A 15,114-nucleotide genomic window follows, 5' to 3' on the forward strand; every position below is an offset into this window, starting at 1 on the left:
TGAGGCGGTGTATTTGCATTGTTAGAGTGGTAACTTGACTATCTTATCAATATAATAGAGTACCACAGTATGTCATAATACCCATAAAACCTAGCTGTCAAACAAAGAAATGGTTCCAATTGTTTTTCCACCATTAATTTTTTCCATGGGGATTTTATAAATACTTCAAATAAGGGCTGTGTTTCGTGTAGGCTTACCCTGGCGTGATGTTTTGAGAACCGTGTAAATCTCTCTCGGACCAGGTCACTTATATTTTCCTGTATTTACCCCACAAAAAACTATATGCTAATTAGCTGCTAATGTGGCTGTCATAAAGAACTACAAATGCCAGGATGATCTGGATGAGACTGCCCAATCGAGGCAAAGGTAAGAATCTCTGGATGAACTATCTAATGTTAGCTACATTTTGTAATAAATAAATTGGCTACATATCTTTAAATGGACAATTCTGTGAACTGTCTTGTGCAAGTTTTAAATTGACACGTTACCTGTTAGCAAAAGTGTCAGATAGAGATGATGTGCAGGAGCTTGCAGGGATTTGTAGTCTTGCATGATGTCTACTTTGATGCTAATTAGCATTTTAGAATCTGAGAGTAAATAAAGCCAAATATATTGATAAAAGTAACCTTGTCTGAAATAATTTTACATGGTTATCAAAACATCTCGTCAGGGTAAGCCTACACGAAACACAGCCTTTTTTTAGAGTTTCTAAAATTCCCTATGGGAAGAAATGAATGGTGGAAAAGCGATTGGAACCTTTTCCCTGTTTGACCTCTAGGTTTTATGGGTATTAAGACACCTCCAAAGTGGTGCTCTATGCTAAAATCCTGCCACTTTGATACAGCTACAGCCGAAGTGACTTGTCGTGGGAGGTTAGGAGGATCGTCACTAGTTATTACAGCCACAAAGTCATAATTATGGCTAAACCACCAATTTCTACAGTTTATCTTCTTCAAATCTGATTATAAACATAACCACACTGCTAACCTTATGCCTAACCAAAAAGCTAATTGTTGTTTTCATGAATTTGTATGATAGAGCCAATTTTGTGACAACAGGTTAGAGAGCATTCTCCCTAACCCATTTCCTACTTTATTTATTTTATTTAACCTTTATTTAACTATGCAAGCCACTTAAGAACAAATTCTTATTTACAATGACGGCCTACACCGGCCTAATTCTCCTAGCCTACTACGTTAATTCTCATAATCTGTTATGGAAAAGTAATGTCCAGTCTAGGTTTTTAAGGAATCTCAAATGCAAGCGGCTGAGGTTTTTCTCCTTGATTTATTGGAGGTTGTGACTAGATGGAATACAGCTACGACTGGAAGTGTATTTTGGTAGCAGATTAGGAGAGCAATTTAACTAATCCTAACTCTTTTCCTAACCTTAACCTCCTTCTCCTAACCTGCAATGTTAATAATCCTGACCTGCTGCATAAATTCTCCTAACCTACTACGAAAAAGTAACTTCCGCTCGTAACTGTATTCCACCTAGTCAGAAACATTATTGGACGCATTCGTCCATGATTGAATGAAACCTTGATTAGTGCTATCCGGAATCCTTGGGACTTCCTTACCCTAACCTTAACCATAATCGTTACATAACCCCAACCTTAAAGGTAGACTCAGCTAAATATTGCACCACATATATTGAGATGAGCAAGATGCAAGACTTCGCTCTCACACAGCCACACACAGTATCTATCTGCGCATGTTTAATATAACACACATACATTAATTATTAATTTCGGTTGCCTATCCTGATGTGAAGTTTGTTCTATAGAAAGTATTGACTCTGATGTGTGCCACAGAAAGTATTTGACTCTAGCGACAAAATTAAGGAAATTAGAAGTAGGGGTAGAATTTCGGTAGGCAAGACAATCGTAGGCAGGATAGGCAACCGAAATTAATAATTAATGTATGAGTGTTATATTAAACATAGAGGGAGTAAAATGTAGGCAAGCGATAAACATTTTAGAACAACTACTAGTCGAATAAGACATTGGAGAGATGACGAATTTTGTCAAAGAGATTTATTTATGGACTAATACACTTGAAACAAATAGCCAAACCGAAAACTGCAGACATTACGAGTGCCTCCCCGCGATCAAACCGACATTAAAAACATATTATAAAACGCATCCTAATGTGATCAGAAATCTCAACTAGCAAGCAAGTCGTAGCAATGAACAATTGAGTGCGTGCGCATTCACGCGAGAGTAGGGGGGGGGATTCTGGTATGGGTGAGCTTTTCGGCACAGCCCCGGGGACATCCCAAGTTTAGACTTAGAATACAATAGAATGCTCCTCTTATTTCATTAGCTGTAAACTTAGTATGCGTTTCCAACGGAGGAAAATATACTGTACTGTATAACTCCACTGTTACAACCTGGGAAATACCATGCAGCAGTTGTAGGATAACAGCGGTGATATAGGCTATAGTTCAAATCAAGTTGTATTGGTCACACACATGGTTAGCATATGTTATGGCGAGTGTAGCGAAATGCTTGTGCTTCTAGTTCCGACAGTGCAGCCATATTTAACAAGTAATCGAACAATTCCACAACTACCTAATAGACACACATCTAAGTAAAGGAATGGAACAATAATATATACATATAAATATATGGATGAGCAATGAACGAGCGGCATAGGCAAGATAGTATAAAATACAGTATATACATATGAGATGAGTAATGCAAGATATGTAAACATTATTAAAGTGACTGGTGATCCATTTATTAAACTGGCCAATGGTTTCAAGTCTGGATGTAGGCAGCAGCCTCTCTGTGTTAGTGATGGCTGTTTAACAGTCTGATGGCCTTGATGTTGTTTTTCAGGCTCTTGGTCTAAGCTTTGATGCACCTGTACTAACCTCACCTTCTGGATGGTAGCGGGGTGAACAGGCAGTGGCTCGGGTGGCTGTTGTCCATGATGATCTTTTTGGCTTTCCTGTGACATCGGGGCTATAGGTGTTCTGGAGGGCAGGTATTTTGCCCCCGGCGATGCGTTGTGCAGACCGCACCACCCTCTGGAGAGCCCTGTGGTTGTGGGCGGTACAATTGCAGTACCAGACTGTGATACAGCCCGACAGGATGCTCTTAATTGTGGATCTGTAAAAGTTAACTTAATTATTGATTAATGTCTTCTGAAAATAACAGGTGCTCAGATTTACACTCTCAGTAAATAATTAATTCAGTACGAGTGTCACTCCAGGGTTCTCTTGTGAATCTCTTTTATGAGCCACCACCCATCCTTGACCTTGAAGTGGTGTCAGTTAGATGGCTAAGTGTCACTGTAAGGCCATAGACGAAATTGGCTCCTTACCCTGTAAGCAGTTTATGGACAAGGTATGACCGCAATCCATGCTTTGGTTTATTTTCCCTGGCACTGCGATTTGTGCCACAAATGTTAAAACGTTAGCATGTGGAAACGGTGCCAGAGAACTAAACCAACGCATGAATTGCTGTCATACCATGTCCATAGACAGTTTACAGAGTATGGAAGCAATGTCGTTTGGGCAAACTATCCATTTAAGCAAAACAACACATCTCAGCATTTGTGTGCATTTAACAATTAGGAAAGTAAGAAAAACATTTTTAATTAGCATGTCTAAGTGCACCAATCCCTTAAACTAAAATTAAGTCTTTCAAGTGCAAGAGAAACTACCGACGTAAATCTTTTCGAAAGGGAGACAGATGGAGAGGCCGTCGGTCTCGCTGAATGCGCCCAACTTGAGTGTCGGTGAAAGGGTGCTGATAGAGGGGCCCGCTCCCCTCCTACTTTGAAAAAAATATATTGGGTCTGTTGTCATGGAAATCGAAGGACACTTAGATGGATTCGACAAAGATGGGGGTTCAAAGGAACAAAAGCCAAAGTGTAATTTTCCTAAAGGCGTCAGAAACAATTAAAGGGAATATTCATCGTGAGTCCCTCATTTGAAGACCGCGCTTTTCTTGGCACACCAGCAACCGAATATCCACAAAGTGCATTTTTTCAAAATGGTTACTTTCCGTGAAGAACATAATTTTACACCGAAACAGACACACACACATGCAACACATTTGAGGAGTTGAGGGCTTGGGATACGCAGTCCTGAGTGCGCACCAGAGTGGAACAACAGCCTTTGCGTTTGGGAGTAGGCTACCTACCGAGATGGCCAACAAGGGGACTCAACTTCAGAGCCTGTCAAAAGTGTTTGTTCTGCTCAGCATAATGACAGTCAAGACCAATCCACTTGAGACGGGTAAGGAGATGGAAGGTCAATTTCCGATGTATTCCGTCGCGGATTCAGACACGTTTTTCCATTACAGTGACGCACTGCCTTGTGCGCGTATTTATTTGTTGCTCCTGGCTCTCTCATTGTGCCACTGGGCTTTTGTAAATGAAAACAGTTTGTCACTGTAATGAAGAATCAGTATTATATTAGTTACCTAAATAACCGTTGATATTATATTAGTTACCTAAATAACCGTTGAAGTCTGTTTTCTGAAACAAATTGCCATTCAAACAACCAGAAACCCTTGGATGACCAAGAAGCCAAGGGATTACGCCCGCAGCTGAATGATACTTTGTCATGTGACAATTCTTAATTTGTGAAATAATAGTTTACACAGGGGTTTAAAGTAGTTTTAATTCAACTTGAATTCATGAAATATTTATTCATATTTTTGTTCACCTGTATTCCACAGAAATAGCCTACATACTTTTGACATTAAACTTAATGAACTTGTCATAAATCTATGCTTTTATCATGATCAACAACAGATAATCATTGAGAAAGAAACATCCAGAGTTGCGCCATGTCACCTTAGTTGTCTTTTCCCTACTGGACTTCATGCCAGTGAGAACTTACAGTAGTACCAGAGCTGTTTATTTCTTACCTGTAAAACGCTTTATTAGGGACTCAAGGATATACTGTTGTCCATGTAATTGGACAGTGCTTCTCTTGCGGGCAATGTGTTTATTTGGGTAGTGTTGTGAGACTGGTGATTTCCCACCAGCGGTGGCTTCCCAGTCCCCTTTCTTGGGGCACTCCGGTAGGTCAGCGCAGGAGGATCCAGTGGTTGCCTAGGGAAACAGAGCTTATAAACCCAGGAAGGGGTTGTAAATCTTCCCATTATCTGGCTCACTGTCCAGAGTGGGTGTGTGGAGTAGCATCAGTTGGCCCCCAGCCTCAGACCCTCACTGTGGCTTCCATGTATGTAAATGTATTACCACCATAGCCAAGAGGTCTGGATTTATACATGGCACAGTGGTAGTGCACTTGACCTGTAACTGTAGGGTTGCTGGTTCAGGTCCTGTTCTGGCTATTTGTTTCTTCTAATCACCTGTAACAAACTCAGTTGTGTTTTAGTTTGTCATAGTTTTTAATATTATGCTCATAATTCAGTATCGGCCAGGGACTCAATGGGACTGTGGAGAAACAGAGAGAAAGTAGATTTTTGTTTACACATCACATCCTCACAGACAAGTAGTTTGCTCCTTTATTCTACTTACATGTATACATCTGTGGGTTTTCCTCCAGTCAACGTGGTGGACTTCTGTGGCCAGAACATCCAGGGCGATGGGATGATCGTCAACTCACACCAGGAGTCCAAGAAGTACTACTTTGTCACCATGGGAACGGACTGCCACCTCACCATGCAGGCCGCCTCCCCCAAGGACAAGGTGCCCACCACGAGCCACACCCCCTCCCTTTTGTGCTCACTATACACATGTATGCCCAATATCCCAAGTCGACTCCTGGCCCTTGTATAGATCTGGATAGGTATATGCAATATGATAATATTTCACCTTCACTTCTTACAGCTATCCACTCCTCTCATTTCCAAAGCAAGGGTTAGGGGTGATAATACCAATATGTTTAACTTTATATTCCTTCCAATGTCCGTCAGCTAAACATTCCCCCACTCCTCCTCTCCCCCTGAAGGTCCAGTTCCACTTCCGCTTCTTCCTGGTCTACAGCCTGCTTCGTTTAGCTCCCCAAAGTCCATCCCCCCTCTTCCCTGAGTCCCCTGAGTCGACTCCAATGGTGGAGCAAGGGGACCCATGTCATGCGGGATCATACATTCAGTTCTATGACGGGCGGGACAAGAACTCGCCTCCTATTGGACCAACGCTGTGTGGGAAGAGCCCACCTCGCCCGGTGCTGTCCACAGGGAATCACCTGACCCTGCGTCTGGTGACCCAAGGTACCCTGCCTCGAGTGGATTTCGTGGGGGACTTCACCTCCTTCAGACTGGGTGAGACATGACGCCAGCCACCCAATCAGATTGAGCCCCCCAAAAATAAACCACTGTTCCAAAATGGGACATTATTTGTCTTTTTATCTAAACATGCAAACACCATCAGATAGAATTCATAGCAAGCAGGGAACTGGAATGATATTCAGATCAACTGGAATGACATTCACTCTCATGGGAAAGGTGGCCAAAAATTACTAACTGAAACCCCAATAAGCGAAGAATATGACTGCATTGAGGCATGTCACTGTGCTTCTATGGCTATATACACCATGCCACTGCCTACTTCATTTGTTCATTTAGCAAACAAGACTGCTCATAATCTTGTGGCTTTATCACAGTCAACACAACTATATTTTTAGCTTTAATTAGCTTTAAAAATGCAACATTTTCCTCTCTGCCCCATGACAAAATGTGTAGAATTGCAGAAAGTTAGCTATAAAACAACCAAAAATTTATCTCCGCCTCATGGCAAAATGTGTAGAATAGCATGGGATTAGCTATACAACTGCAATTTTTTTCTCTTTGCACATGGCAAACTGTGGAATTGCAGGAAGGCCACAACAAAATTGTAGCCTACTCACGAGCTGTAGTTTGTGCAGTTCGTAACAAATCAAATGTACCATCTTGCTCTATCCATTTTCAGGTTTTAACCAATCAGCGTGCAGGAGTGAGCCTTACTTCCCATGTCGGAATGGGAAGTGTATCCCCATGAGTCTGGTGTGTGATGAAAAAGGCATTGATAACTGTGGGGACGGGAGTGACTTGGAGGATCACCTGCCCTCAGGGTGCAAAGGTCACTCAGGTATCACACCTGTGCAGCTACCTGTTCAACAGGCCTTCAGACTAAGTCTCGCTATTATTACACTATTACACAGTTTATACACGTTTAAAGGAGTGGGGCAGTCCCTCTCCTCACATATTTGTTTATTTGTTAGGTCACAAGTAGAGAGGAAACAGGAGCTTGTGCTGAAAAAGGGTTAGGCCGGATCCGAACCCATACTGCAGCAGTAGACAGACAGTATGTGCACCAGAAGCAGCAGCTTAGATCACTAGACCACCTTAAGCCACCCAATTTGTATTATTCTACCGTTCTTCTAAACTGTACTTTTTTTTACTGTTAATTGGAATGTGTTTTCAGTCACCTTACCTAGTAAAGAAAAGGTAAATAACACCTGTGTGATCTCCTCAGCAGGTCAGCTGGCCCCAGCCCAAGCCCCTCCCCCAGCAGTGACCCCACCCCCCCCTGTCTTAAACGTGCCCACTTTGCCCATGTCCACCAATAGGGACTGTGGCACTCCGGACGGCGTACCCCATCACGACTCAGTGACAGGTGTGTGACAACTGGTACAATGCAGGTTATTGTTTTCCTCTTTACCAACTAGGAGGTTGTTATTATAAAATGATCAGTTCCCGATGTCTTACCTGGTATGGTAAAGGTTTATAGAATAAATAGCTCAACTCAAACTGCTTTACTTGTACAACTGTATATAGTGCATTCAGAAAGTATTCAGACCCCTTGACTTTTTCCACATTTAGTTATGTTAGACCCTTATTCTAAAATGGATGAAATAGTTTTTTTTCACTCATCAATCTACACATAATACCCCATAATGACAAAGCAAAAACTGTTGGGAAAAAAACAACTAAATATCACATTTACAGTACCAGTCAAGTTTGGACACACCTACTCATTCAAGGGTTTTTCTTTATTTTTACTATTTTCGACATAGAATAAGACAAAACTATGAAATAACACATGGAATCATGTAGTATCCAAACAAGGGTTAAACAAATCTACATTTATTTGAGATTCTTCAAAGTAGCCACCGTTTGACTTGATGACAGCTTTGCACACCCTTGTCATTCTCTCAACTAGCTTCACCTGGAGTGCTTTTCCAACAGTCTTGAAGGAATTCCCACATATGCTGAGCACTTGTTGGCTGCTTTTCCTTCACTGCGGTCTAACTAATCCAAAATCATCTCAATTGGGTTGAGGTTGGGTGATTGTGGAGGCCAGGTCATCTGATGCAGCACTCCATCACTCTCCTTCCTGGTCAAATAGCCCTTACACAGTCTGGAGGTGCTCAAACCAGATGGGATGGCGTATCGCTGCAGAATGCTGTGGTAGCCATGCTGGTTAAGTGTGCCTTGAATTCAAAATAAATCACTGACAGTTTCACCAGCAAGCACCATCACACCACCTCCTCTGTGCTTTACGGTGGGAACCACACATGTGGAGATCATCCGTTCACCTACTTCAACTCTGCGGTTGAACCAAAAATATGAATTAGATCATGCTGGCCTGATTCACACAGTCTCCTCTGAACAGTTGATGTTGAGATGTCTGTTACTTGATCTTTGTGAAGCATGTTAACTCTAATGAACTTGTCCTCTGCAGCAGAGGTAACTACGGGTCTTCCTTTCCTGTGGCAGTCCTTGTGAGAGACAGTTTCATCATAGCTCTTGATGGTTTTTGCGACTGCACTTGAAGAAAGTGAAGAAAGACTGACATTCATGTCTTAAAGTAATGATGGGCTGTCATTTCTCTTTGCTTATTTGAGGTGTTCTTGCCATAATATGGACTTGGCCTTTTACCAAATAGGGCTATCTTCTGTATACCACCCCGACCTTGTCACAACACAACTGATTGGCTCAAACTCATTAAGAATCAAATAAAATCCACAAATTAAGTCAACAAGGCACACCTGTTAATTGAAATGCATTCCAGGTGACTACCTCATGAAGCTGGTTGAGAGAATGCCAAGATTGTGCAAGAATCTACAATATGTGTTGATTTGTTTATCACCTTTTTGGTTACTAAATGATTCCATATGTGTTATTTCATAGTTTTTATGTCTTTACTATTATTCTATAATTGTCACGGTCGTCCTCCTCTTCGTCTGAAGAGGAGAGGCGAGAAGGATCAGAGGACCAATATGCGGCGTGGTAAGTGTCCATGGTGAATCTTTAATAAAGAAAGACTGAACACTATGCAAAAGAGTAACGAAAACAATAAACCAAATACGACCGTGAAGCTACAAAATGAGACCTGTGCTGACACAAGCCACTAACATAGACAATCACCCACCAACAAACAGTGCAACCCAGGCTACCTAAGTATGATTCTCAATCAGAGACAACTAATGACACCTGCCTCTGATTGAGAACCATACTAGGCCGAAAACATAGAAATGCCCCAAAACATAGAAAAACAAACATAGACTGCCCACCCAACTCACGCCCTGACCATACTAAATAAATACAAAACAACGGAAATAAAGGTCAGAACGTGACAGTACCCCCCCCCCAAAGGTGCGGACTCCGGCCGCAAAACCTTGACCTATAGGGGAGGGTCTGGGTGGGCGTCTGTCCGCGGTGGCGGCTCTGGCGCGGGACGCGGACCCCACCTCATCATTGTCTTAGTCCGCCTTATTGTCCGCCTCCGTGGCTCTCTCAGCATGACCACCCCTCTCAATGACCCCACTGGACAGAGGGGCAGCTCGGGACAGAGGGACAGCTGCTCGGGACAGAGGGACAGCTGCTCGGGACAGAGAGACAGCTGCTCGGGACAGAGAGACAGCTGCTCGGGACAGAGAGACAGCTGCTCGGGACAGAGAGACAGCTGCTCGGGACAGAGAGACAGCTGCTCGGGACAGAGAGACAGCTGCTCGGGACAGAGAGACAGCTGCTCGGGACAGAGAGACAGCTGCTCGGGACAGAGAGACAGCTGCTCTGGGCAGAGGGGCTCCGGCAGCGGCGCCGGACAGGCGGGAGGCGCCGGCAGCGGCGCCGGACAGGCGGGAGGCTCCGGCAGCGGCGCCGGACAGGCGGGAGGCTCCGGCAGCGGCGCCGGACAGGCGGGAGGCTCCGGCAGAGGCGCCGGACAGGCGGGAGACTCCGGCAGAGGCGCCGGACAGGCGGGAGACTCCGGCAGAGGCGCCGGACAGGCGGGAGACTCCGGCAGAGGCGCCGGACAGGCGGGAGACTCCGGCAGAGGCGCCGGACAGGCGGGAGACTCCGGCAGCGGCGCCGGACAGGCGGGAGACTCCGGCAGCGGCGCCGGACAGACAGGACCACCTGCAGGGAGGAGACAGAGAGACAGCCTGATGCGTGGGGCTGCCACAGGAACCACCAGGCTGGGAAGACCTTCAGGAGGCTTGGGGTTAAGAGGAGGCACCTGAAAGACCGGGCTGTGGGGGAGCACTGGAGCTCTGGTGCGCAACCTTGGCACCACTTCCCCAGGCTGGATAACCACTCTAGCCCGGACCGTCCAGAGTGCAGGCACAGGTTGAACCGGGCTGTGGGTAAGCACGGGAGATCTAGTGCTTACTACACGCACCTCTCCCTTCGGCTCCATTCCCACAGTCGCCCGGTACGAGCGGAGCGCGGGCAGAGGACGCACTGCACCCTCCCAGCGCCCCGGAGACACAGCACGCAGAGCCGGCGCAGGATACCCTGGGCCAAAACTGCGTACCGGCGACCAGACCCGCTGAGCAGGCACCATACGCCCTGGCTCGATGCCCGCACTCGCATGACACTCTCGGGGGGCTGTCCTATAGCGCACCGGGCTATGGACACGTACTGGCGACACCGTGCGCTTAACCGCATAACACGGTGCCTGCCCAGTATCGCGCTGCTTATAATAAGCACGAGGGGTGAGCGCAGGTCTGCTACCTGGCTTAGCTCCACCCCTCGTGTGCCCCCCCCAAAAAAAATTTTGGGGCTGTCTCTCGTACCTGTCGCACTGCCGTGCTGCCTCCTCATATCGCCGCCGCTCAGCTTTCGCTGCCTCCAGCTCTGCTTTGGGGCGGCGATATTCCCCAGCCTGTGCCCAGGGTCCCTCTCCGTTCAGTATCTCCTCCCATGTCCAGGAGTCCTGTGATACCGGCCGCTGTTGTTGTTGCTGCTGCTGCTGCTGTCGTCGCTGTTTTCTACCACGCCGCTTGGTCCTTGGTTGGTGGGTGATTCTGTCACGGTCGTCCTCCTCTTCGTCTGAAGAGGAGAGGCGAGAAGGATCAGAGGACCAATATGCGGCGTGGTAAGTGTCCATGGTGAATCTTTAATAAAGAAAGACTGAACACTATGCAAAAGAGTAACGAAAACAATAAACCAAATACGACCGTGAAGCTACAAAATGAGACCTGTGCTGACACAAGCCACTAACATAGACAATCACCCACCAACAAACAGTGCAACCCAGGCTACCTAAGTATGATTCTCAATCAGAGACAACTAATGACACCTGCCTCTGATTGAGAACCATACTAGGCCGAAAACATAGAAATGCCCCAAAACATAGAAAAACAAACATAGACTGCCCACCCAACTCACGCCCTGACCATACTAAATAAATACAAAACAACGGAAATAAAGGTCAGAACGTGACAATAATGTAGAAAATAGTAAAAATAAAAAACTTTTGAATTAGTAGGTGTGTCAACGTTTGACTGGTACTGTACATACGTATTCAGACCCTTTACTCAGTACTTTGTTGAAGCACCTTGGCAGCGATTACAGCCTGAAGTCTTCTTGGGTGTTATGCTACAAGCTTGGCACACCTGTATTTGGGGACTTTCTCTCATTCTTCTCTACAGATCCTCTCAAGCTCTGTCAGGTTGGATGGGGAGCGTTGCTGCACAGCTTGGGTTCAAGTCTGGGCTCTAGTTGGGCCACTCATGGACATTCAGAGACTTGTCCTGAAGCCACTCATGCATTGTTTTGGCTGGCTGCTTAGGGTTGTTGTCCTGTTGGAAGGTGAACATTCACCCCAATCTGAGGTCCTGAGTGCTCTGGAGCAGGTTTTCGTCAAGAATCTCTCTCTATACTTTGCTCCGTTCATTTTTCCCTCGATCCTGACTAGCCTCTCAGTCCCTTCCACTGAAAAACATCCACACAGCATGATGCTGCCACCACCATGCTTCACCGTAGGGATGGTGCAAGGTTTCCTCCAGATGTGACGCTTGGCATTCAGGGCAAATATTTTAATCTTGGTTTCATCAGACCAGAGAATCTTGTTTCTCATGGTCTGATAGTCCTTTAGGTGCCTTTCGGCAAACTCCAAGTGTGCTGTCATGTGCTTTTTACTGAGGAGTGGCTTCCATCTGGCCACTCTGGCCACTCTACCATAAAATCCTGATTGGTGGAGTGCTGCAGAGATGGTTGTCATTCTGAAAGGTTCTACCATCTCCACAGAGGAACTCTGGAGCTCTGTCAGAATGACCATCGGGTTCTTGGTCACCTCCCTGACCATGGCCCTTCTCACCCGATTGCTTAGTTTGGCTGGGCGGCCAGCTCTCGGAAGAGTCTTGGTGGTTCCAAACTTCTTCCATTTAAGAATGATGGAGGCCAATGTGTTCTTGGGGACCTTCAATGCTGCAGAAATGTCTTGGTGCCCTTCCCCATATCGGTGTCTCGACACAATCCTGTCTCGGAGCTCTACGGATAATTAATTCAACGTCATGGTTTGGTTTTTGCTCTGACATGCACTGTCAGCTGTGGGACCTTTATATAGACAGGTGAGTGTGCCTTTCAAAATCATGTCCAATCAATTGAATTTACCTTAGACTCCAAGTTGTAGAAACATCCCAAGGATGAACAATGGAAACAGGATGCACCTGAGCTCAATTTCGAGTCTTATAGCAAAGGGTCTGAATACTTATCTAAGTAAGGTTTTTGCAAAAATTTTGCTAAAAACATGTTTTCGCTTTGTCATTATTATCAGGAATCAAGGTAAGACCCAGATGCAGACTGTCGAAGTAACACTGTTTATAGCAACGGGCAGGTAACGACAGGTCAAGTCAGGCACGGGTTGATAATCCGGAGTATAGGGGCAAAGGTACAAGACGGCAGACAGGGTCAGGTCAGGCAGAGTAGTTGGGCAGGCAGGCTCAGAGACAGGACAGGCAATGGTCAAAACCAGGGGTCGAGAAAAGGATAGACTGGGGGGGGGGGGGGGGGGGGGGGAGCAGGAGCTGAGAAAAACGCTGGCTGACTCGACAAACAAGATGAACTGGCAACAGACAAACAGAACTCAAGTATAAATACACAGGGGATAATGGAGAAGATGGGCAACACCTGGGGGGTGGGGGGTGGGGACGATCACAAGGACAGGTGAAATAGATCAGGGTGCGACAATTCTGGGGTATTGTGTGTAGATTGATGAGAAATTATTTTTATTTCATCCATTTTAGAATAAGGCTGTAACGTAACAAAAGGTGGAAAAAGGGAAGGGGTGTGAATACTTTCCCGAATGCACTGTATCTCAGTGGCTTTTTTTCAAAGATCCCTTATTTCTTAACTGCTGAGTAAGCCACAAAACTTGTGTAGGGGATGGGATATTGTTTGTGTCTGTAAACTCTATTTCAGCACAAAGTAACAGGAACCTAATTGGAATGCAAAGCACATCAATGACAGGGTGCATAAAACTAATTGGGATGCCCATAGCTCTTAATTTCCGCCTTACCGGTTGTAAACCAATAAACTGTGATGGATTCTCAGTGGTGAATATGACCCCTTTGAGTTCCCAGTCCCCATTGTTCTTTTTCTAATGACACTGGTACAAATAGATACTGAGGCTAGATGGCCTTTTTGTCTTTGCCAAGCCACCAGATGTCCAGCCAAGACCACAACCATTATTTTATTAATTCCAAGTCGTCTGGCGAAGGAGAGAAAGAAAATTGGCTGTGGAAATTGCCAGACATTTGTCTTGAATTGAAGGATGATTTGATCATCAAAGAATACAAGGAAATGTATTTACTGTGATTTGAAATCAAAGTATTTGGATGGTTTTACTTTTACAAGCAAGCAGACCCCATTGCTAACTGTACTCTACTCTCATCTCTCCACACTCCCCCAGATTCCCCTCCCTACATGTCCCTTTTGGCTCTCTACATCGCATTGGGTGTGATAGCTGGTGTGGTCCTGCTGTGCTGGTGCTGCTGGTCTCCAGGCTGGTTCCTCTGGAGGATCAGCATCTGCCGCTTCTTACCATGCTGTAACTCAGCCTGTGCCTCCTGCCAGCTCTGTGCCCGTAGCTGTGCCCAGAACAAGGAGCACCGACCAGCTAAGGTCTCACCACAAGGACAGGTTGCCTTGTCCACCCTCACCACATCCACGGCTAACACTCTCGCTGTGTAGGGGGGAAATGCAGTCGCTATGTAGTGCAGGACTGTTGTTGCTATGAAGCATAACTACTATGATGGCTAATAGTGAGACAAATGGACTCACGGACATGATGACCCAGACTTCCTGTTTTAGACTGATGGATTGAGATGATACTTGTCTTTTTACTGGGTTACAAGGACTGTTAATGTCATGGAAGAAGGAGTGCTGCAAAGCTGAGACCGTTCTTAAAACGGGGAAAGGCTTTACATTATATTGTTTTAGTCACTGTAGGTTCTTGTTTTCTGGTGCTTTACATAATGAATGACTGATGCTTCCTTCTTCGGACTGTTTTGTATTTAAAAGTATAATAGATTGGATTCAACAGAGGGTTCTTCTCTGAGTGTATAAGTAACCCCGGTTCACCTATTCAATTCTATCTACAGTTGAAGTCGGATGTTTACATACTTAGGTTGGAGTCATTTAAACTTGTTTTTCAACCACTCCACAAATTTCTTGTTAACAAACTACAGTTTTGGCAAGTCGGTTAGGACATCTACTTTGTTCATGACACAATTCTCCCAACAATTGTTTACAGACAGATTATTACACTTATAATTCACTGTATCACAATTCCAGTGGGTCAGAAGTTTACATACACTAAGTTGACTGTGCCTTTAAACAGCTTGGAAAATTCCAGAAAATTATGTCATGGCTTTAGAAGCTTCTGATAGGCTAATTGACATCATTTGAGTCGGTTGGTG

General features: G+C 45.1%; 1 protein-coding gene across 1 annotated transcript; it reads left to right on the forward strand.

Moving 5' to 3' along the window:
* Positions 1-3,547: 3,547 nt before the first annotated feature.
* On the forward strand, positions 3,548-14,910 carry ldlrad2 (low density lipoprotein receptor class A domain containing 2). The gene is made up of 6 exons (XM_021570323.2): positions 3,548-4,248; positions 5,530-5,672; positions 5,935-6,247; positions 6,894-7,052; positions 7,440-7,580; positions 14,106-14,910. Exons 1-6 carry the CDS (start codon positions 4,158-4,160, stop codon positions 14,384-14,386), a joined length of 1,128 nt encoding a protein of 375 aa, XP_021425998.2. The 5' UTR covers positions 3,548-4,157; the 3' UTR covers positions 14,387-14,910.
* The last annotated feature ends 204 nt before the right edge of the window (positions 14,911-15,114 follow it).

The sequence above is a fragment of the Oncorhynchus mykiss genome, chromosome 17 (assembly GCF_013265735.2).
Source record: "Oncorhynchus mykiss isolate Arlee chromosome 17, USDA_OmykA_1.1, whole genome shotgun sequence".
NCBI lineage: Eukaryota > Metazoa > Chordata > Actinopteri > Salmoniformes > Salmonidae > Oncorhynchus > Oncorhynchus mykiss.